The sequence below is a fragment of the Ranitomeya variabilis genome, chromosome 1 (genome assembly GCF_051348905.1).
Source record: "Ranitomeya variabilis isolate aRanVar5 chromosome 1, aRanVar5.hap1, whole genome shotgun sequence".
Lineage (NCBI taxonomy): Eukaryota > Metazoa > Chordata > Amphibia > Anura > Dendrobatidae > Ranitomeya > Ranitomeya variabilis.
In genome coordinates, this window is record NC_135232.1 from 846,781,802 (window position 1) to 846,806,175 (window position 24,374).

The window sequence follows — 24,374 nt, forward strand, 5'->3', positions numbered from 1 at the left end:
TATCATCCAAATATACAATCTTGAATTTATCCAGATAATTCCGGAAGATATCATGCATAAAGGACTGAAACACAGATGGAGCATTAGAAAGCCCGAACGGCATCACAAGATATTCAAAATGGCCTTCGGGCGTATTTAATGCTGTTTTCCATTCATCACCCTGTTTAATACGAACAAGATTATACGCCCCTCGAAGGTCGATCTTGGTAAACCAACTAGCCCCCTTAATCCGAGCAAACAAATCAGAAAGCAAAGGTAAAGGGTACTGGAATTTGACCGTGATCTTATTGAGAAGGCGATAATCTATACAGGGCCTCAAGGAGCCATCCTTCTTGGCAACAAAAAAGAACCCCGCTCCCAACGGTGACGAAGACGGGCGAATATGCCCCTTCTCCAAAGACTCCTTTACATAACTCCGCATAGCGGCATGTTCTGGCACAGACAGATTGAAAAGTCGGCCCTTAGGGAACTTACAGCCAGGAATCAAGTTAATAGCACAATCACAGTCCCTATGAGGAGGTAGGGAACTGGACTTGGGCTCATCAAATATATCCTGGAAATCTGACAAAAACTCAGGAACTTCAGAAGAAGGGGAAGAGGAAATTGACATCAAAGGAATATCACTATGTATCCCTTGACAACCCCAACTAGTCACAGACATATATTTCCAATCCAGCACTGGATTATGTACCTGCAACCATGGAAAACCCAGCACAACAACATCATGCAAATTATGCAACACCAGAAAGCGAATATTTTCCTGATGTGCTGGAGCCATGTACATGGTCAACTGAGTCCAGTACTGAGGTTTATTCTTGGCCAATGGCGTAGCATCAATCCCCCTTAAGGGAATAGGGCTCTGCAAAGGCTCCAAGGAAAAACCACAGCGTTTGGCAAATTCTAAGTCCATTAAGTTCAGGGCAGCGCCAGAATCCACAAATGCCATAACAGAAAAGGACGACAATGAGCAAATCAGGGTAATAGACAAGAGAAATTTAGGCTGTACAGTACTAATGGTAACAGACCTAGCGACCCTCTTAGTACGCTTCGGACAATCCGAAATAGCATGAGTAGAGTCACCACAGTAAAAACACAGCCCATTCTGACGTCTGAATTGCTGCCGTTCAACTGTAGTCAAAATCCTATTACATTGCATAGGCTCAGGACTCTGCTCAGAGGACACTGCCATATGGTGCAGCACCTTGCGCTCACGCAAGCGTCGATCAATCTGAATGGCCAAAGACATTGATTCATTCAAACCAGCAGGCGTGGGGAACCCCACCATAACATCTTTAAGGGCTTCAGAAAGACCCTTTCTGAAAATTGCTGCCAGGGCATACTCATTCCATTTTGTGAGCACAGACCACTTTCTAAATTTCTGGCAGTATACTTCTGCTGCTTCCTGACCGTGACACAGAGCCAGCAAGGTTTTTTCTGCCTGATCCACAGAATTAGGTTCGTCATACAGCAATCCGAGCGCTTGAAAAAATGCGTCTACATTGACAATACAGGATTCCCCGACTCAAGGGAGAATGCCCAGTCCTGTGGGTCTCCACGTAGCAGAGAAATGACAATCTTCACCATGCTGAATGGGGTCACCAGAGGAACGGGGTCTCAGAGCAAAAAACAATCTGCAGTTATTTTTAAAGTTCAAAAATTTAGATCTATCCCCAGAAAACAAATCAGGAATAGGAATTTTAGGCTCTAAAACCGGAGTCTGGCCAACATAATCTTGGATACTCTGTACCCTTGCAGCGAGTTGATCCACACGAAAGAATAAACCCTGAACATCCATGTCAGCACCAGAGTCCTGAACCACCCAGAGATTAAGGGGAAAAAAGACAAAACAGGCTGCAAAGAAAAAAAAATGACTCAGAACTTTTCTTTTCCCTCTTTTGAGATGCATTTAACACATTGCGGGCCAGCTGTACTGTTATGACCTGGTGGTTAAGGAGCAACACTGATATGACCTGGTGGTTAAAAGGAAACATGGGACAAGCTCTGAGGAGGTGGCAACTTTACTGACCGCAAATCCTAATCCTAACACAAACACTAGTAATAGCCGTGGGACCTTCCTGTCACTCCCTAGACGCCTCGTCACAGCCTGAGAACTAACTACCCCTAAAGATGGAAACAGAAAACTATCTTGCCTCAGAGAAATTCCCAAAAGGAAAGATAGCCCCCAACAAGTATTGACTGTGAGTGGAGAGGGAAATGACATACACAGAAATGAAAACAGATTTTAGCAAAGGAGGCCAATTCTAATCTAGATAGACAGAAATAGGAAAGGATACTGTGCGGTCAGTATTAAAACCTAAAAATCCACGCAGAGTTTACAAAAATGATCTCCACACCGACTCACGGTGTGGAGGGGCAAATCTGCTTCCCCAGAGCTTCCAGCTAGCCTGAATATATCATAATGACAAGCTGGACAAAAAGAAACATAACATGAGCTGAGCAATAAAGTCCAAAGCAAATGGACAACAAAAGAACTAGCAAGAACTTATATTTTGCTGAAATGGACAGGCCATGAGAAATATCCAAGGAGAAAACTGAATCCAACCCTGAAACATTGACAGCTGGCATGAACTGAAGACCAGAGCCAAGTTAAATAGCAAGGCCAGGAGAAACGATAAGTGAAAGCAGCTGCTACAGCAAAACTCAAGGAGCAGCAGTTCCACTCGAAACCACCAGAGGGAGCCCAAGGGCAAAACTCACAAAAGTACCATTCACAACCACAGGAGGGAGCCCAAGAACAGAATTCACAACAGAGCCCCATCGGAGACAGCGATGATAGTGTGTGCAAAACTGTAAAGCGCTGCGGAATATGTTAGCGCTATATAAAAATAAAGATTATTATTATTGTTAGTGGCATAATTTGTTAAATTAATAAAGAAATAATGAAGGCTAGATCTCAGAAGGCCATAACTTACTTGGGCCCTGAATTAGTTATTTTCTGATCTTTCACTTAACCCTTCATAAGAAAAGAAGGCACCTCAAACCATTATTGAAGATAATTGATTGTTTGGCGGAGCGAGATATCAACGACACTATGTTCCCTGGAGGATCTGCCTTCTTTCTGTGATCCACTGAATCTGACCTTACCAAAAATCTGGGACTTCTCAACACCTCCAGAGGTCCCCCCTCCTGTATGAAATCGAAGTGGAAGAGGATAAGGGAGAGATGCTGATGATTATGGAGTTTCAGTGAATTACACCTCCCCCAGAACTCCCAGACTCAAACCTAAACGAAGTTGGGGTCCCTTTGTATCTTCTTGGTCCTCTACAAGGACTGTCTAAATAGTACTGGCTGGTACTACTAGAGTTTATTCCGATTCACACTTAGCAGTTCCTCAGTTGCGCGGGTGTCCCGCAGTTCATTTGTAATGGGCACTTGGATAGGCACTCCAATGGTTATCTTGCAGTTCCTCCCACTTCTTTCTCCTGGTCCCCTCCTACTTAAAAGTTTTGTTTGGGGTTCCCTTTTTTCTCTTTTCTAATATTTGAGTTGAGTTGTCTAGGTAGCACATTACTGGGCTCATTTAGTGCCGCAGAAGTAACCCTACTCCAGGAAACTTCCTGGAAACATATATATACACACATGTTCTCATTTACCGTTACTGCGGTCTCTGTCTTCCTCTTGTTCTCCTGTGCACCCCCTACCCTTGTCGCCAGATCAATGCCCACCCTTGAAGGAAATTGAACTTCTCTAGCAGAGAGAAAAACATTTCTCTTCCAAAAATGGCCTAGGGGATGCATCTGCAAGCCGACTCAAACAAGTGAGTATAAATATAAACTTCACTACCTAACTCCCATTATGTTGTCTCCAAGGTTCGTCTAATATCTCTTAATGTAAGGGGTCTTAATTCCCCTAGGAAAAGAAGAAATAACTTACAGGAGTTGAGTGCCCAGATGGTGGATATTGCCTCTCTACAGGAGACACACTATGACAAGACAGGAACTTTTCACTTTCCAAACAACCGCTTCCCCACCACTTATTTTGAGGAGTGGTGATTCTAATCCCACTAAGCTGTTCAATTCAGGTGATTAAGTCCCACCTAGAGCCGGAAGGTAGATATATTATAAACTAAGGTCTCCTACAGGGTAAGCCCATTACTCTACATAATATATATGGGCCAAACACAGGCCAAATACATTTTCTGTGTAAAGTATTCTCCTTTCTACAGAAAATACCTTCATCAACCCTAACAATAGGAAGTGACTTCAAAGTCAGCTTTTCGGAAATCTCAGACAGGATTTGGATGGGAGTGATGACCTCCCTCCGAAAACTTGTCAAGATTGAGGGCTCGGTTCAGAAAAATCAATCACCAATGAGATTTTAGATATCTTAAAGGGATTTCCCTTTAGTAGATACCTGGGACATGACGGTCTGACATACCTGTATTATAAAACATTTTCAGATCAGTTACCCACCCATATGACCACACTGTTCCAATTCCTTTTTGATATGTTCTCCTATACCTGATACTCTAACCCACTTCTATCTAATTCCCATCCTATAACCAGGTAGAGATCCTCTTGATTGCTCTTTATAGACCAATTGCTCTCCTTAACGCGTACCCAAAGATTATTACCAATCTCCTGACCAATAGACTCAATTACTGGCTACCGCAACTAATTCACAAGAGTCAGGTGGGCTTTGTTCCTTTCCGAAAGGGTGGGTACAACACCAGGAGGGTGGTGGATTTGATGGTAGTGGAAAATAGAAATAAAAACCAAGCCCTTCTCTTAAGACTGGACGCGGCTGAGGATCGCCTTAACTGGTCCTTCATGTTTGAGGCAGTCAAAACACTCGGACTATCAGGCTCCTTTCTTACAGCCTTAAGGGGAACTAAATCCCCTTTGGCTTCCATTAAAATTTGCCCACCAAATATCTCCTAGTTTTAAAATCTCAAAACGGAACAAGACAGGGGTGCCACCTATTGAGTTTTGACAAAGAATGAAGTTTGTATGTTTGAAACGCGTTGCTGTGTCTATCCTCATGATGTAATCCTTTTAGTCCAATAAATTTTGCAACTACCGAAGCTGGAATCTTTTCCTTTTCTCCTGTTTGCAAGTCGTCCTTTGAAATTCCATGCCTCAGGATGCCAGGAGCCTGAGTGAGCTGGTCAATCTTTTGTTTTGTAGTGCCACCTATTGCCCCCATTATTTGCATTGTGTATTGAGCCATTAGCAGCAGTTATTCTTGAAAACTCCAATATCTTGGGGTGTAAATAAAAGAAAAAGAAGAAATTTATCTTTTTGCAGATGATGTCCTATTAACTCTTACTAAGTTTCATATTACACCACCCAATCTTAAAGTAACCCGTCAGGAATATGAGAAATTGTCGAGGCACAAGATTAACGCCTCAGAGACAGAGGTGCTCCCATTGGCGATATTGTATGGTCTTAAAAAAAACAGACAGACAAACAAAAAAAAAAAAAAAAAAACAACTACAAATTCTGTTGGAAAACGGAAACAATTAAATACCTGGGTGTAAACTTAACCTCTTTATACAATACTTTGTACTTCAGCAATTTCCCCTCCCTATTTACATCATGCTATATAGGGATATGAAGAACTTACTGGCTAAATGGAAATTCCTTTACTTGTGCCTCAAAAGACAGAAGAGCCAGATCACATATACCTCAGTCGTCTAGAAGCAGGACTGTGATAATTAAGAAACTAAGAGTTAGACATACCGGTAACGGTATTTCCAGGAGTCCATCATGACAGCACCACAAGGAGGTTGCTCTTCATATCCTTGATAGGGACAGGAACACAGAAGAGGTTAAATAGCCCCTCCCCACCTCCACCCTTCAGTGATTTTACAAAGTACCACACCAGGATGGATACAACGCAATTTTATTGAACTTCCTCTCTATACATGTTTTATATCACACATTAGACAAGAGTTCAAGGGAGGGTAAATAATGGGTGCTGTCATGATGGACTCCTGGAAATACCGTTACCGGTATGTCTAACTCTTAGTTTCCAGGTCGTCTCTCATGACAGCACCACAAGGAGAAATACCAAATAACTCCTACTTAGGGCGGGATTACAGCTTGGAGGACCTTCCTCCCAAAGCCGGTCTGTTGTTTTGACAGAACGTCTAGTTTGTAATGTCTACAAAAGGTATTTGAACTAGACCAAGTTGCCGCCCGGCAAATTTGGTCCATGGATGCACCCGCACTCTCTGCCCATGAAGCAGATATTGCTCTTAGAGAGTGGGCTTCTAGATGTTCTGGAGGGGATTCACCAGCTGAAGTATATGCAGCGCAAATAGTAGATTTAATCCATCTAGCTAGAGTCGCTTTTGAGGCTTTTTTGCCTCTATTTTTTCCTGACATCTGTATAAAGAGGTTTGGATCAATTCTCCAGCCATCTGTGAGTTTCAAATACTGCAATACTGTTCTCTTAACGTCCAGGGAATGGAGAGAACGTTCTTTTTCATTGGTGAAGTTCTGACAGAACGTAGGCAAAATTATTTCCTAGCTTCTGTGAAAGTCCGTCACAACTTTTGGAAGAAACGAAGGATCCAACTTTAGAATGATGCAATCTTCCTGTATCTTTAAGTATGGATCTGTTATGGACAGGGCTTGAATTTCGCCTATTCGCCTTGCTGTCGTTATTGCGACCAGAAAGACAGTCTTAAATGTTACAGATTTTAGGTCTGCCTGATCAAGTGGCTCGTATGGAGCTTTCCGTAATTCATTTAGTACCAATGTGAGGTTCCACGAGGGTACTGAACTTCTTATTGTCGGTCTGATACGTTGCGTAGCTTTGATGTATCTCATTATCCAGGGATGGTTTGCTAATGGATAATCATAAAAGGCACTTAACGCTGAGATTTGTACTTTTAGCGTACTAGGCCTCAAGCCCATATCAAAACCTGTTTGGAGGAAATTTAAGATTTGAGAGATATCTGGTTCTCGTAGAACGGATATTGGAGTATTGGTTTGAGTAAAAAATTTCTTCCAAATTTTTTGGTATATAGCCGAGGTTACCGGCTTTCTGCTTTTCTTCATGGTTGAGATAACCGAGTCCGACAGTCCTTTTGATCTCAAGATTTCCCTCTCAAGATCCATGCTGAGAGTTGTAGCATCTTTAGATTTTGATGGACCAGCGGTCCCTGCGTCAGAAGATCCCGCCTCAGCGGTAGTAGCACTGGGTCTTCTATCGCCATCCACTTCAGCAGAGGAAACCAGCTCCTCTTGGGCCAATATGGCACTATTAGGATCACTACCGCTGGACTTTCCTGAATTTTCCTCAGAACTCTGGGAATTAGAGCTAGGGGAGGGAACGCGTATGCAAGTTCCATGTCCCAATGTTGAGCCAAGGCATCTATGCCAGTTGGATTGTCTCCTGGATTTAATGAGAAAAATTCTTTTGTTTTTGTATTGTCCTTTGTGGCAAATAAATCTACCTGCGGAGTGCCCCATTGTTGGATTAGTTGAGCAAAGACTTCTCCGTTTAGAGACCACTCTGTCGGTTGCAATTTCTCTCTGCTGAGAAAATCCGCTATTTGGTTTTGTGAGCCTTTTAGATGAACTGCTGTGATGGACTTCACAGTATCCTCTGCCCAGGAGAATATTGTCTCTGCTAGCACTTGAAGTGGACGGTGCCTCGGTCCTCCTTGATGTAGGAGAAAGGCTACCGTGGTCGAGTTGTCTGAGAAGACTCGGATATGGTGTCCCTGCACTTCGTGTTGGCACCCCTTTAGTGTTTCCCAGACCGCTCTGAGTTCCCTGTAATTGGAGGAACTGTTGCGTATCGATGGTGGCCATGTCCCCTGAAGGTATCGTCCTTCTATGTGGGCTCCCCAACCCTTTGAGCTTGCATCGGTCGTTATGTTTATGCATGGAGATATATTCCATGGTTTTCCTCTTTTGAGGTTTTTTATATCGATCCACCATGAGAGGGACTGTTTTACTTCGCTGGATAACCGCATCCTGTTGTCTAAGGAGTCTTCCTTTCCATTCCATACCGAAAGAATTTCCTTTTGGAGCATTCTGGAGCGAAACTGACTCCACTGTACGCTGGGAATGCACGAGGTCATCAGTCCTAGGATCCTCATGGCTTTCCTGATGGAAATGTATTTCCGTTTTTTTATCGTTTGAAATTCTTTTTTGATTGACCGTTGTTTTTGGTCTGGTAGGAAGGAGTATTCCAGCTCGGAATTTAGAAGTACACCCAGGAATATTTTTTGTGTCTCTGGTTCGAGACTCGACTTTTTTAAATTTATTACCCACCCCAGATGTTTCAGGAGTGACATGGTAACTCTTAAGGATTCTTCCATCTGTTGGGATGAATTTGCTACCAGCAACAGATCGTCCAGGTAGGGTGTAATGAGAATTTCTTTTTCCCTCAAGTGGGCCATGATCTCTGTCATGAGCTTTGTGAATATTCTTGGGGCAGAGGAGAGACCGAAAGGTAGACATTGAAACTGGAAATGCAGAATCCCCTTGCGACTTCTTATTGCAAATCTGAGGAATTTTTGATGTGATGGGTGGATGGGAACGTGATAGTACGCATGTTTGAGGTCTAGCGTGCACATTACCGAATTCTTTTTTATTAACGGTACGATTGACTTGAGAGATTCCACCTTGAAGCGTTTGTACGCCACCCATTTGTTTAATGGTTTTAGGTTTATTATTGTGCGGTATTCTCCGCTCGGTTTTCTTATGGAGAACAGACTGGAGTAATGCCCCTGGAAGTGCTGATGATGGGGTACCGGTATTATGACGTGTAACTCTAAGAGTTCCTGTATGTCCGTTAGCAGTCTTTGATGTACTGCTGATGACTCCGTCTGTGTCAAACAGAATCTCTTGGGGGGTAGATGAGTAAACTCTATCTTGTACCCCTGTGCCACTGTCTGCAGAATCCACTGATTCTGAGTAATGTTCTGCCATCCCTCCAGGAAGTATTGTAGTCTTCCTCCTATATTGTTGGCGTCATTGTTTGCTGGGTCCTGATGACTGGTCTCGAAAGGAACCTCTTCCTCTGCCCCCTTTAGGGTAGCTCCATCTGCCGGACTTCCCTTTTCCTCTGTAGTCCTGTCTTGGGTGAGAGCGAGTTCTACGAAAAAATTGTGTCTTCTTTGGCTTCTCTTCAGGGAAGCCTTTTTTCTTATCGGACGCCTTCTCGAGTAGCTCGTCAAGGACTGGGCCAAACACGTGAGATCCTGAAAATGGAATCGAACACAGCTTGTTTTTGGATTGGGTATCTCCCGACCATGATCTCAGCCATAAGGCTCTTCTTGCTGCGTTTGACAGTGCATTGTTCCTGGCAGCAAAACGTACCGATTCCGCGGAAGCGTCCGCCATAAAATCAGTCGCCATTTTCAGCACTGAAAGAGATTTTAGGATCTCTTCTCTTGGGGTTCTGTCTGTAACATGACTCTCCAACTCGTCTACCCAAAGACTCATAGACCTTGCAACGGAGGTAGCCGCTATGTTCGTTTTCATAATGGCAGCCGACGACTCCCAGGCTTTTTTTAGAAGATCTTCTGACCTCTTATCCATCGGATCCTTTAATCCTGATGAGTCCTCAAAGGGGATAGCCGTTTTCCTTGTGACCTTAGCCACAGGAATATCAATTTTTGGAACCGATTCCCAGATTTTAGTTTCTTCTGGATCGAAGGGAAGACGGTACTTGAAGTCTCTCGGGACTACTAGTTTTTTTCCCACGTCTTCCCACTCTTCCATTATCATTGCTGTAATGTGGTTATTGACCGGAAAAACTCTATTTCTGCGAGTTCTTAGGCCTCCGAACATCTCGTCTTGAACCGATAGTGGTTCAGACGAGTCCTCTATCTTCATGGTGCTTCTAACTGCTTTGAGCAGTATGTCCGTATTTTCGGATGAAAACCGGTATCTCTTTCGTTCTTCTGGTGATACCGCGGATGAACCTTGTTCCTCTGAGCCTGGATCGGAATACCCCGAGACCTCTCCTTCCTCGGAACTTAGGTCCATGTCCCATCTGGGCCTTTTGGGTCGTGGGGACTGGGGTGGCACCATTGTAGACACCGTAGCTTGGACTTCGTCTCGAATCATAGTTTTAATATTATCCAGTAACGAAGCCTGTTCATCCTTTAGAAGTTTAGCGATACATTTTTCGCATAACTTCTTTTTATAGCCATCGGGAAGCTTGACGCTGCATAACGGACATCTGGTGGACCTTTTCTTAACAGTCGGCCTTTCAGAGGTGTCCTTGTCCTGTAACGTAAGGGAGACCCCTGTAGCTACGGATCTAAGGCACTGTGATGTTTCCCATACCACGTATTACTCACATGGTCCGTGGGCGGCTCTAAGGATTGGACGTCTGGACGACTAGCACCTTCCATTTTATCTGAGTCAAGTGTGCTGTCAGTTGTCCGTCATTTAAGTAGTCAGTCTTACCCGGCTTCATGACATCTGATTCGTCCTCCTTCCGAGCTCAGCTGCTGGCGTCCATAGTGATTACAGGTCCCCAGCTGTATTGCGCATGCGTCATCTGGAACGCACGCCGACAGCTTGGGACCAAGATCCGGCGAAAAATCCGGTGTTGTCCGGCCTCTCTGTTTGCTCCCCCAGCCTCCCGGCGCCCCGGAAATGCTCCGCGCCGCCGACCCCAGCGGAAGTCCGGGGAACGACGCCAGCACCGGCCGCACGTGGGGCCGAGGGAGCCGGAAACCTGCAGCAGCAGCCGCTGTCTCAGAGCCCCTTTGTGAGGGGATGAGGCCGCGTGTGGGAGCACCCAGCTCTACCTCTGTCGGTGGAGGGACCTCTGTCGGTATCCTGCGACTTGGGGAGTTCCAGACTCCCGCGGCCAGAGCCCCCTTCAGGAGGATGGGACCGCACTCGGGAGCTCCTGCTCAACCGAGCCTGCCTGCGACCGAAGCGCCGCTTCCAATCAGGTAACCCTGATCTTCCATAGATCTCTCCTGCGTCTGTCCCTGATAGGGACAGGAAAAACACTGAAGGGTGGAGGTGGGGAGGGGCTATTTAACCTCTTCTGTGTTCCTGTCCCTATCAAGGATATGAAGAGCAACCTCCTTGTGGTGCTGTCATGAGAGACGACCTGGAAATATATATTCTGCTCTCCAAGTACAAGGATGTTATCTCCAGCTTCATCCTCCTCCTGTCGGACTGACAGATTTATAGCAATGTACAAGAGACTCATTATGTATTCCTATTCTGCACGTATTCATTGAGAAAGATGAAGCTGAAGAGAACCACCATTGTGCTCAGCAAAAAGTTATACTTCTTCACATATCGCAGTCCTTCTCTTGGCCTCCTGAGGTATGTGTGATCTGGCTCTTCTGTCAGTTGAGACACAGGACTTGGGAGCTTTATGTCTTCAGTATGCAGCCTGTCCTGACACATTACTAGGAGGGGATGCAGTTGGAATGATATCACGGGCATCATTTTACTAAGTTCTCAGAGAACCCCTAAGGACATTAATGGGCTTTATTCTAGTGTACCTTATTGTTAAGGTGCGTGTCCACTGTCCAGATTCACGGCGCTTTGGACGGAGTGAAAAACCCGCTCCGCCCAAAACGCCTCCCCCTTCTGTACGAGCGGTGATTCCGGATGTGTTCATTGCACACATCCGGAATCTCCGCACCCCATATATAGGACCCTGTTATTTATCCTTGTGGCGACGGAGCGGCGCCGCAAGGTAAACAGACATGCTGCATTCTAAAGAGACGAGCCGCATGTCCGTAAACGCAGGGCCGCCGGGTACGTGTTCGCACGCATAGTGAAGACGGGATTTCATAAAATCCCCTCCACTATGCTGTAACATCTGGACTCTGCGGGCTGAAAGCTGCGGTTGTACGCAGCGTTCAATCCGCAGCTAATCCAGACAGTGGACACATACCCTTACTTTGTTTACAATAATGCCTGCATGGTAGTTCAAAGAGTCATGGGTTGGGTACAACCGTAAGAGGATAAAACCTATGTAAGAACTGTTTATAAAAGGGTCGAGAAAGCAGAAACAGTAAACCATTTTCGAGTACTGACCCCACCATCCACCGAGCTTATACAGAATTTGTTTCTAAGTCTTTAAAGGGAATTAATTAGCAGGTTTTTTTCTATTTAATCCAACAGCAACATGATCTTGAGACTAAGTGACGCATCACTTAAGGTACCTTCACACGAAACGACATCGCTAGCGATCCGTGACGTTGCAGCGTCCTGGCTAGCGATATCGTTTCGTTTGACACGCAGCAGCGATCAGGATCCTGCTGTGATGTCGCTGGTCGCTGAATAAAGTCCAGAACTTTATTTGGTCGTCCGATCGCTGTATATCGTTGTGTTTGAAAGCAAAAGCAACGATACCAGCGATGTTTTACACTGGTAACCAGGGTAAACATCGGGTTACCAAGCGCAGGGCCGCGCTTAGTAACCCGATGTTTACCCTGGTTACCAGCGTAAAAGTAAAAAAAACAAACAGCACATACTTACATGCGTCCCCCAGCGTCTGCTTCCTGACACTTACTGAGCGCCGGCCCTAAAAGTGAAAGTGAAAGCACAGCGATGACGTCACCGCTGTGCTGTTAGGGCCGGAGCTCAGTCAGTGTCAGGAAGCAGACGCTGGGGGACGCATGTAAGTATGTGCTGTTTGTTTTTTTTACTTTTACGCTGGTAACCAGGATAAACATCGGGTTACTAAGCGCGGCCCTGCGCTTAGCAACCCGATGTTTACCCTGGTTACCCGGGGACCTCGGCATCGTTGGTCGCTGGAGAGCGGTCTGTGTGACAGCTCCCCAGCGATCAAACAGCGACGCTGCAGCGATCGGCATCGTTGTCGCTATCGCTGCAGCGTCGCTTCGTGTGAAGGTACCTTTAGTTTACTGGGTACAGTAATTTTAATAGTTCTGCCAAAAAAAAAACAAACAGAAATCTAGCAGAGCTCTGTATAACCCCGCCCACAGCACTTTCTGTGCACTCTCTACATTAATAGAGAGCTGCTAATCAGTGATGAGGGTGGGGTTACACAAAGCAGTTGACCAGGAAGCACAAGACAACTAGTCCTCTAGTGATAATCTCCTGCGGATAAAACACAGATTTTATTAAAATGGCAAAACACAGCCCAATTAGTGACATGGCCAAAATCTGAGTCTCTGCCTCTACATTATGCTGCTCTCAGAGTACAGAGCAAAAACCTGATAATAGGTTCCTTTTATTTGCTCTGTTACAAAAAAAATAGATGGAAAGTGAAAACAATGGTACATAATGTTTTTATTTTAACCACTAGAAAAGTCCAAACTTGATAAAAAAAAAATAATTTCAGACATGTCAGAGTTTTGAACAGTTTAAAAGGATTTTGACCAGAAAGTAAAATTTACTGTGTGTTTAGGAAGTCAGACGGTTGTCAAACTTTGGAATAGTGACAATCAGAGGTACAGTGAATATATTTGATATCTTCATGAAGCGCATTCATAAGGCACAATATAGCTGCACTTCGTACTTTTAATTATTGCCTCTTTCTTCAACACTATGCAAACTTCAGACCCTATTTCTATTATTGTCTGCAACCACAGAAGTAACAGATGCAGACAGGAAGATACAGATCAGATTGCTAATAAATTGCAGGAACAGTTCACTTTTTACATTATGATCCATGCATATAGCCAATAACAAACCTTGGATAAGGATTTGAGGGCTCGTACGGCATCTCTTCGGTCATCAAGTAAGGTTGATGAGGCAACTCGGTCACAAAGCTTTTGGATCTGCAGTTTAAAGAGGGAAATTATTAAAACCAATAAGTGCAATAGAAAACATGAACCAAAGCCTAGCTGGTTAAAAATGACCATATAGTTAGCAAAGAATGCTGTGCAGTAATCTTAATTATGACAAATGCCAATGCGTAGGCCATTTTTATGCCTTATGCCATATTCTAATGTTTTCAACTAGAAAAACCAGACACGAAATGGATCTTCTACTCACAGAAATGCTTTAAAAAGATGGACTTGGATCCGGGCCTACAATTCCCTGACTGGCCTTATTCCGTTGGTCAGGATATGGGCCCTATGCCGCAGCGCCGAAAGAGGGCGCGTCGCAACCGTGGAAGAGGCCGCACTAGCTCTCGTGGTAGAGGACAGAACTGTAATGATGTATCTGAAGACGGCTGATATGCAAGCGTCCAGTATTTTTGGTTCAGTCAGTTGTAGACCCTTAGGTCTTTGGTCTAGCTTTAGGCAGTAATGGCCTTGCTGATGATATATGCCTTGCTCTTTTCCCTTGGTCATTTTCCCTTCCCTCTCCGCTATTCCATTCTCTCCCTTCCCCCTTCTTATTCATTCCCTTCCCTCTCCTCTCCTTTGTTTACCCCTCCCCCCCCTTTTTTTTCTTCTCCCTTTCCCTCCCCCTCTGGTAGTTCGGTTGTACTGGGCAATTTTGTGTATTTTTTTGTCTCAGGGAAGTTCGCAGGGGAACATGGTGTGTTATACAGCTATATTGTTTATCGATTCCGTCGGTATACGATTTATTTTGTTATATATTGTTTTGACTTTCTTCCTTTCTTCAGTGGAAAGGACACGACCCATTAAGGGGTTGACGGTTGGTCCAAACCGTGATATTCGTGAAACGGCTATACCCCATATCTTAAGTAAGAGTTTTTAATTTTCAGCTCCCCCGGGGGAACAATTTACTGCTATATTCCTTTTTTCTTCTATATTTGCCTACTCTTTTTCTCTTCTTTTTCTTCTAATTTGCTGCGTCTTGTTTTCTGCTCTCATCTCTCAGGTGGCAGGATTACCCCTTTTTGGGGCTTAACGGTTGGGTAATCGACGTTCTATTGAAAAATGGGTTCCTTGAAATTTGGTTCCCTAAATGTACGGGGATTCAATACTCCCCAAAAACAAAGCCACGTACTTTCAGATATGCACAAGCTAGGGGTTCAGATACTTTTTCTTCAAGAAACTAATTTTAGAGCTGACCGGATAACAGTTGTCGGGAGTAAACTTTATGATAGATGGTCCCATAGTTCCAACCCCGAATCGAGGACAAAAGGTGTCTCAATAGCCTTTTGTAAGAATTTAAATATCATATTGATAGACAAGGTCATAGATGAAGGGGGACGCTATATTTTTATGAAAGTTAAAGTTGCTGAACGGATCCTGACCCTAGTTAACTGGTATCTCCCGAACCGGGAACAGCCTAAGGTCTGCAAGTCTCTATTGTTGAAATTGTCTTCATTTGTGGAGGGCCAGGTTGTGATAGGTGGTGATTTTAACTTTGTCTTTGATCCCAAACTAGATACCTCCTCTGGTCGGGGGGCGGTCCCATCGAGAAAGGTGAGAGCCCTACAAAAATTCTTACTTAAACTTCATCTGATAGATGTTTGGAGAATCCTCAATCCTAGTGGTAAGGATTATACTTTCTATTCTACTCCACATAACTCCTACAGCAGAATTGACCTTTTTCTGGTCAGCAGGGGGGTTTTATCTTGGAGGCCTGATGCCAAGATTGGTAATATGGTTCAGTCGGATCATTGCCCTATTTTTTTATCGTTGGAGATACCCGGGCTGGCTATGAAAAAATTCTCATGGAAATTGAATGGCAACCTTTTACGAGACACCACCTGTTTGAGTGATTTGAAATCTGACATTGCAGCGTTCGCCCATACTCATGCGTCAGATCCCACACCTCAGGCAATTAAATGGGAAGCACTGAAGTGCGTCATGAGAGGCACCTTAATCAAGCATGGGGCTAGAATAAAAAAACTTCAGACTGAGGAAATAGACGCTTTGCTGTCACAAATTCAGACCCTGGAAAGCAGGCATAAGAATTAGAGGTCCTCTGTGACGTTGGTCGAGCTCACTACAAAAAGGCTTGAACTTAAAGGCCCGCTTGATAGAAGGAAAGAACTAAAGGGTTTTTCTACAAAAGAGCTGTTTGTGGGCGCCCTCTAGCACAACTGCTTCATCCCAGATCGGGTCCCACCCTTATCTCATCACTCAAAAATGATAAGGGCCAACTGGTCCATAGTAATGAGGAGATCCTGGAGGTCTTTCAAAAGTTCTATAAATCCCTATACAACATTAGGGGCAGGTTCGCTGATTTGGATCCCACCACGTTGAAGAATAAAATTAAATCTTATATGAATAGGATCAAGGTCCCGTCCCTCCTTGAGGCGGATTTGGCGGTCCTGGAAAAGGACATAACCCCTGAGGAGCTGGCAGAAGCTGTTAAATCCACGTCCACCTCTAAATGTCCTGGGCCGGATGGGTTTACTCAGGGATTCAGGTTGGAAACTCCAATCATAAAACGGCCCTATTTGCCGACAACATCCTCCTCTTCGTCTCTAACCCAGTCGTCTCTTTTCCAGTGCTTATGAAGGAGTTCGAATCCTTCAGGGATTTAAGCAACTTCAAGATTAATTACTCCAAAACTGAGGTCCTAAACATTTCTCTATCTTCTTCCGTGGTGGCTTCCTTGAAGCAGACCTTCCCCTTTAGATGGCAACAGGATCAGATTTCATATCTCGGGGTGAACCTCACATCGGATCCTCTTCAATTATTTTCTTTGAACCATCAGGTCATTTTGAACAGGGTGGGATCCCTTCTGGAGTCCTACGGCCCTTTGAGGCTGTCGTGGCTCGGTAGGATTCAGGTGGTTAAGATGGATATCCTGCCGAGATTTCTTTATATCTTTCAGGCGGTTCCCATTTGGCCACATAAATCGTTTTTTATTAAAATACAGTCCTTGATTTCCCGTTTTATCTGGAAGGGGAAAAAACCGAGGGTGAGTTACAAGGTTTTATCTAGGCCACGCCAGTTTGGTGGGGTGGGTCTACCCAACATCCGAAACTATTGCAGGGTGGCCATACTAGTTCGCCTCTTGGACTGGAAATATAAAATTAAATTTAAAAAATGGGTAGAGTTGGAACAAGAATGGTCCGATTTGCCCCTTCACTATCTTCAGTGGATCCCAAAGCAATATGCTCTTCAACGGGGGAGATTTTCCTTTCTAACGTCAGAGGCTATGAGGGCATGGCACTGCAGTGGTGTGAAGGGGTCCGCTCCTCCTGGGGCCAGCCTTCTTACACCTATTTTTTGCAACCCGGCATTTCCTCCGGGCATTCACAGGAAAGCCTTCATGGAATGGAAATACGAGGATGACATACGGGTTGGTGATATCTTACAGCGTGGCGAGATTCCCACCCTCTGTTCCCTCCAAACCCAATCTCCCTCCACTAAACTTCTTTGGTGGGAGTACTTGCAGGTCCAGTCCTTCCTGGCCTCTTTGAATTTGCCAAGGGGTTCGAACTGTTGACTCTCTCCCTTGGAACTGTTGTTTGCCAGTGGAGACGCCCCGAGCAGGGGAATCTCTTCCCTCTACTCAATTTTTTCAACACCTGACTGACGCAAGGCGGACTTTGTCGGATGAGGAATGGGAGCATTGCTTCCTGATGAACTATAAACTCCCGAGTTCCAGTGAGGCCTCGGAGAAGGGGTATAAACTGTAATATAGGTGGTACCTCACACCTGACAGGTTACACAAATTTTCTCCCTCAATTTCAAACTGCTGCTGGAGGTGTGGAAATGGCATTGGCTCCCTTTTACATATCTGGTGGGGCTGCCCCTTGATTAGAACATTCTGGGACCAAGTGTTCCGAAATTATGGTTTGATCACAGGCAAGCACATCACCGGTACTCCGGAAATGGCATTGCTCTCCATGATTCCTGGTTCGGTGGGATCCCAAAAAAAGGACATCCTTAAATTTTGCCTAGCGGCTGCTAGGACGGTGATCCCCCGCCGATGGCGAGACCCGGTTCCCCCCGATGTTGTGGAGTGGTTTTCAGAATTTGAAACCATCTTTAGGATGGAGGAAATTGATGCAGACCTTTCACAGACAAGGGTCTCCTTTTCGGGTATCTGGACTGAATGGATTCTATTTAAAGATTCTGCTCGTTTCCCTGACCTGTTTACCTGAATACACCTGTCTATTCTACAGTCGATTACTAAGCTACTTCTTTTCTTTTCGGTTCTAATTTTATATTTCTTTTCTTGAGCCCCACCTACTTGGGCTCCCCCCTCTATTTCCTCCTCTTTCTATCTCCCCCCTGGGTGAGCTGTTTACCTTCCACCAGCTCGGTGTGATAGGTCTGTACCATGATTTACCAGTTACTTATATAATGATACTATTTGCGTGCATGTCTCGCTCTAGGGGACATGGGCGAATTGATTTTAGGTATGCCTTTTTTTTTTTTTATTCACGGTAATGAAAGTCCTCGCCTGTTGCGGGGGCAAGGAGTTATTGCTTATATGTTAAAGTTACCGTGGTCATTCTAGAGGGTTTACTCCCTCTAATTTTTTTCTGTTTTTTCTCCCTTTTATGTAAGATTTATGCAAGGTTTGTGAACGAGTGTTTTTTTGTGTTACTCTTCTCAAATTGTATATTATAAGGAAAAGTACTTTGATCATTGTCGTAGTTTTCGACTACTGTTTTTCTTGTAAAATTCTTTTCTCTTTATTAAAAATATATTTACAAAAAAAAAAAAAAAAAAGATGGACTTGGACATGAAGCAAACAATAACTCAATGCACCGTATATATATTTCACAGGTCTTATCCTTGGTCATCAATGGAGATAAGTCAATGCCTGGTAATAATATACTCACCTTTTCCTGTTAACACATGGACACTAGGCTGAGTCCATCGTAGCTGTGTATGACAGAGTTGGGAAAAGCAGCCAGCGGATAAGTAATGTATACATAATATATATGTACACATTAAATAACCTAATATGAATAGATGCTTATGCATTTAGTTTTAGCGTATATGCCAAAAAAGTACATGCTAAACTTGTATGTGGAGCCCCGTCAAATAGAGACCAAGAGTGTTCTTCAGACCTCCATCTGACTGGAGGATGTCAGCGTATTACAAAAAAATAAATGGTAAGGAATATGGCAGTAGGCTATGCTATGCTATCCATAGGACTCGCTTAGAAAAGGTATACTTAGCAGTATTTGTTATTTTTTTACATTGAGTCTATGGGTATATAGCATCATCGTGTTAAATGGATACCATTCGATCGTATGGGTTGTGATTGCCTGTTATGGATGTCTGAGTGGTATCTGACACACTTAAAAAGCGTTCTCCAAGGGTAAGACGTTGATGACCTATCCATAGGATAGGTCATCAATATCAGACCGGTGGAGGTCCAACGCCCAGACATTGAATGAAGCTGTGCAGCTCTGGTCAATGTGTAGTGGCTGCACTTCAGATCAGCTCCGATTCAGAATAGGACCTGATCTGCAGTACCCAGATGCAGCCTCTACACAGCGTAGCTGTGCGTGTTGTGCTAACAGCACCCGATTGGTTTCAGGACCTGAGGTCGGACCCCTATCAATCTGATATTGAGGACAATCTCAGGAATAGGTGATCAATATCATCTGCCTGGAGAAGTCCTTTACGCTAAGGAAGCATCAGTTCAGTATTTACCTCATCATTAAGTATTCTGTCCTATCCAGTCATGGACATTTTTCATCTTTGAGCCTTTGTCTTTTCCCTCCCAGTCATCAAAAAAGCCTTCTTTTTCTCCTTGACAACCGTATAATGGCTTGGGGTTTTTTTTTTTGTTTGTTTTAGATCCAAACTGTAGTTTTGAATGAAACCACTTTAATGTATAACGTACTCAAAAAATTCAATGTGAAGTGGTGAAAAAAGTGTAACAAAAATGACGTGGCAGATTTATTCTTTTCCTGGAGACTTTGTCAGTCTTTTTACAGTGATACCAAACTTATGACTTTTTTTTATATTCTACTGCTTTAAAAAACTATAATAATTGTTTAGTGTTCTCTCTGAGAGGTCTCACCATAATCAGAAAAAAAAGATCAGACTTTTGTAGTCACTGAAATAGCCAGTATGCTTTGTTTTGCTTCTCATTTAGGGGGAACTAAGATTTTCCTTTTTAAATCTCAACTTGGTTTCATAAAGTTTTGTTACTTTTCCTAGTGGATTTAAAATTGTGATCTCTTGTAAAATTAACGCCCTCAGCAAACCTTGACAACCCCACTGGACCAGAGATGAGAGAGGAATGTTGGGGTATTAGAAGATACGGCCATTTAATCATTTATTGCTCTACAGATTTTTTTTTTTAATTTCTTTATAGCAAACCTGTTTTTTTCTACTGTATGAAAAAGAAGGGAGTAACTGAAGAACCTTCTTTAAAAACGGAACTGGTCACATCCAGAAATGCTGTAGGTGTAATCTGTAGTTAAATAGTGTTTAAACATGTTTGGCGGGCTCAGTGGAACAGTGGCTACAGGGAGAAAATGAAGTTATAATCTACCTTCAGCCGCTAGCTTCCAGTCATTGGCGCGGTGCAGGGAGCCATTACAGCTTACTATGCAGTGAGCGTGCTGCAATCACTCCTGCCACTTTGCTTGACAGCCTGCTCTATAGCGTATGTGTGCGGGAGAGCCATAGCAGAGAGCTCACTGTATAGTGAGCAGTAACCGCTCCCAGCACTGCCCCAATAACTGGATAAGAGCAAATGCACAGAGAATACAACTCAATTTTCTCCTTGTAGCCGCTGCTCCAGTATGCAGGCCAAACATGATTTAAACGCCATGTACCTGCATATTACCACAGTGTTTGAAGGAAAATGGTATACCTTGACACAACAGGTTCCCTTTCATTTAATGGGATCCATCAAGAATTGTTGGAGTTCAGATGAATCTATGATACTATAGTTGTGAATGGAGCTTTAGCAGCGTATCAAACACGGTGGCTTCATTGGCAGCTTATCGGTATGGGTGAAACAGTCTGTAGTGTTCATGGCCATTTGGCATCCCAATAACCAATAAACTAATGTTTCCCTTTTCTTTAGTACGCTAATTGACTTTCTCTAATTCTATTACAGCCGGTATAGAATGTGTCTGAGTGCTGACTGCTTCATTGCAAGGTCCTGCTGCTCAGTTCTGCACAGTTTTATTTATACATGACTTTTATAATACAACAGGAGATATAGCAGATGTCAGGAAACAGTTGTCACCTATAAAAATCTCAAAAGAAAAAAACAACTTTATTCACCTTTTCTTATTTAGCACCATTAAAGAGAAACTGTCACCTTTTCCATGCTCCCCGGACCTCTTACAGCATGATTCAACACCGGCAGCTGTGTACGATTACACTGAACCACTGCAGGGTTTCATTGAAAACACACTTTGAAAATCTGTCCATGGACTATGCGCCTTGGATGCGTAGTCATGGGATGATCTCTGGTGTCTTCTCCCCATCACCCTCTCCAAGACTGACAAGTCTGTCCCTATGTGCAGGAACATGGAGAGACCTGTCAGTCATGAGCTGCGTTGGGTGGAAGGCCATCAAAGACCTATCTCAGACTAGTCATCCAAGATGCATAGATGTATACCTTACAATTCAATAAGCCTGGAGTTGTGCACGCCAGTCTTAATGTAGGGGCTGGATAGCAGATGATGTGCCCAATTCTTTAAGTAGCGCATGCCAATTTATGAATTAGTTCCATCGTTAAGCTAGTGTGCACCGCCGCAGAGATGTACGCCACTTTATAATGAACTTGTAAGCTGATTCATGCCGCACAGGGACTGGAGTACACTTCTTGGGCAAGATAAACTACTAAAGTGGCATAACTTTTCAGGAACTTGATGGGCTGACTTAGCCACACCACACACATATTAGTGTAGCCTTTTGCACAGCTTGGTTCCAGGTGATTTTTAAAGTATCTTTTTCTCTGACATACAGCAGCGTTTTAGAGTCATACATACCTGGCTGGGATCACACAGCCAGTGCCGGATACATGCTGCTCATAGATCGGGCAGCATGTATCAGGTTACCTTTAATATGGAATAGTGCAGTTTGCTAACCAAACAAACCAGAAAGACACTTTTTTGCACTTCGCTAAGCAATAGGGACATATGGATGTTTGGTGCATGCATTGGGAGCTTTCCAGGCCTACATGCTAAATATAGGTCAAAAACCTTATGTGAACAGGGTCTTATTAAACACAAGAAAATACAGCCATAACCTTCTGTGATCCTCCAAGGAAAAGTTTTAGTTGTCCCAACACCCGGCTTTCACTATTATGCCAAAGGTCTACAGCTCTTTTTTTAGTTGTACCACGCAGAATAATATTACAGTCCATAAATACAATTACATTATACAATTCTGCCAGTAAAAACATTCTTTATTGAATGGAGGCATTTGGCATCAGAATCGTCTCCTACTGTACAAATCAGAGAAAAGCTCCAGCAGTACACAGACGTGTACATCACAGCTCAGCTACAAACTGCAAGCACACCCTAAGGGTATAGATATTATGACTGATCCTTCAATGGTCAGTAAAAAGAACTGCTCAGCGCATCGTCCATGCTGTACAGTGATCTGGATTTTCTGTAAGCCTTTATGAGCTGCTCAGTACAATGTCACGCCATGTCAGCTCACATCCTGACACACCGACGCACGCTTCCCTACACTTACATGAGCACTCAGCAGTCGTTCTACTACAGCAAGTATTATTTTTCTACTTTAAGTCCAAGAAGCTTTTTTTATTCACACTTAGCCAAGACCTAGCTAACCCCATACATAATAAGTCGACTGTTCCGCCGAGGGTTCTCTTTTCTGACACTGGAATTCTCAGCAGAGATTTCCTGTGTCCTCTATGAGAGGGTCGTTACCTTTAACGGTGACTTATCTCCTGAAGAACAAACGGTTCGTCTGTCGGAAAATTAACGAGTCTGGATCCATCTCTTCCTCCCACCCCATATCTTCCCCTACTGACAAGAGCCAGGATACCTATACTCATTGTAGACGGTCAGCTGAATCAATAGCAGGACTGGCCGACCTGTGCGTAATGGGTAAGGCTGGTTTCACATTTGCGGTTGTGTCCGCAGCGTTTATGCCACATTTTTCCGCAGGCGTCTTGTATTCCTATCTTTAACATTAGGGACGCAGGTGCCTGCGATTGGATGCGTTTTGCCGTGTTTGACGACGCATGCGTCGTTTCATTGTCTGCGGCTTGGCGCGGTAAACGCTACATGTTGTAATTTCAAAGGCATCAATTTGCCGCCTATGCGGTTGTTAGCGGATGGAATGCGGCAAAAAAAAACGCATTTCAGTCTGAGAACGCATGCTTTTGCAAGCACATGCATTTGTTTGCGTTTGTGAATGCATGCGTTTTTCCACAGGAAAACCTGTCACTGATTAGCCATCCCACACATCCAAACTGATAAAAGTAGGGAGTGGACATTGGCAGGTCACTACTCAGCAGACTGGGAACAAGAGAACAAGCTCTGAAGCTGTGAAGAATCTACACTTTGAACAATGTATCAAAGCCAATGTCTGTATTTTATTTTTTCTCTCTCTATATGTCTCTATATGTCCTAATAATTTCTGTTTCTTTTCTTGCTGCATGCATCAGAATGTCATCGTCTTCTTCTGAAGAGCGTCTTGGGCCTGAACAAGGTGGAAACGAAAGTGAAGTGAGTACTCACCTCTTCAGATTGGTAAGTATTCTCTATCACATCTACAAAGTGACAATTTTTTCTTTTTCAGAACAGTTCTTCAACTGCGGCAGAGGCCAAGCCTGAGCAGCGTGGACACGTTCGTGTGGCAAGGCTGCGTGTAAGTTTACCTGACTGATCGTACTCTGTTTATTGTATCCTGACTTTACTATTCTTGACTGTTCATTTCTTTACTTTGCTCTTGCTTTACCTTTTTCTTCTTGACTTTGAATATTCATGCCTGTTTTCTGTCTCTGTTGTTTTCTTTCTTTTCCTTATATCAATGTCTCCAACATTAATGTATTTATTTATTTTATAGGTTCCAGAATGGGACGAGGACCTCATTGACAATGACATCCTCATCTCCCTCGTCCATGAGCGAGTCCCGTTGTGGGACACCCGGGTTCTGCAGCACTCGGACAACGTGACGATCCGGTGACTATAGAATGAGGTGGCCCATGTGAGTTTCTCTCATCACACACAGTTGTGTGATCCCGGCCAAAAGTGCATCGTCTAACCGTTTTTTTTTCCTTTTTTTAAACGGTGCTCAAAGTCAGAACACGTTGGCGTTCGATGAAGGATCGCTTCAACAAGGCCCTTCATCAAGAGAGCCGGGTTCCCAGTGGTTCTGGATCAGAAAATATAAGCATCACTGCATGCTGGCATTTTTGAGACCGGTCTTGCCCAGAGAACGTAAGTAATTTTGTGGTGCATTGGATTGTGTTGTATTGCCTAATCTGTATTCTGCGATTCCACAGGACTTGGCGCTTTTACTATTATAAATGTTTTGTACTAATGTTTTGTTTTTTTTGTTCACAGCACCTGGAGCAGCACTCTTGATCCTGGTTCTGGAGCGGTGTTTCATCAAACAGCCACGGACCTGTCCCAGCCATCCAGCA

The 24,374-nt window shown here is 43.9% G+C and overlaps 1 protein-coding gene across 4 annotated transcripts in view; it reads right to left on the reverse strand.

Moving 5' to 3' along the window:
* Positions 1-24,374, reverse strand: part of USO1 (USO1 vesicle transport factor) — a 123,528-nt gene that overhangs the window by 83,911 nt on the left and 15,243 nt on the right. For all 4 annotated transcript variants that reach the window (XM_077276497.1, XM_077276484.1, XM_077276490.1 and 1 more), the window contains exon 2: positions 13,631-13,717. In XM_077276497.1, coding sequence (XP_077132612.1) covers positions 13,631-13,717 — 87 coding nt within the window. The remainder of the gene's footprint in view (positions 1-13,630; positions 13,718-24,374) is intronic.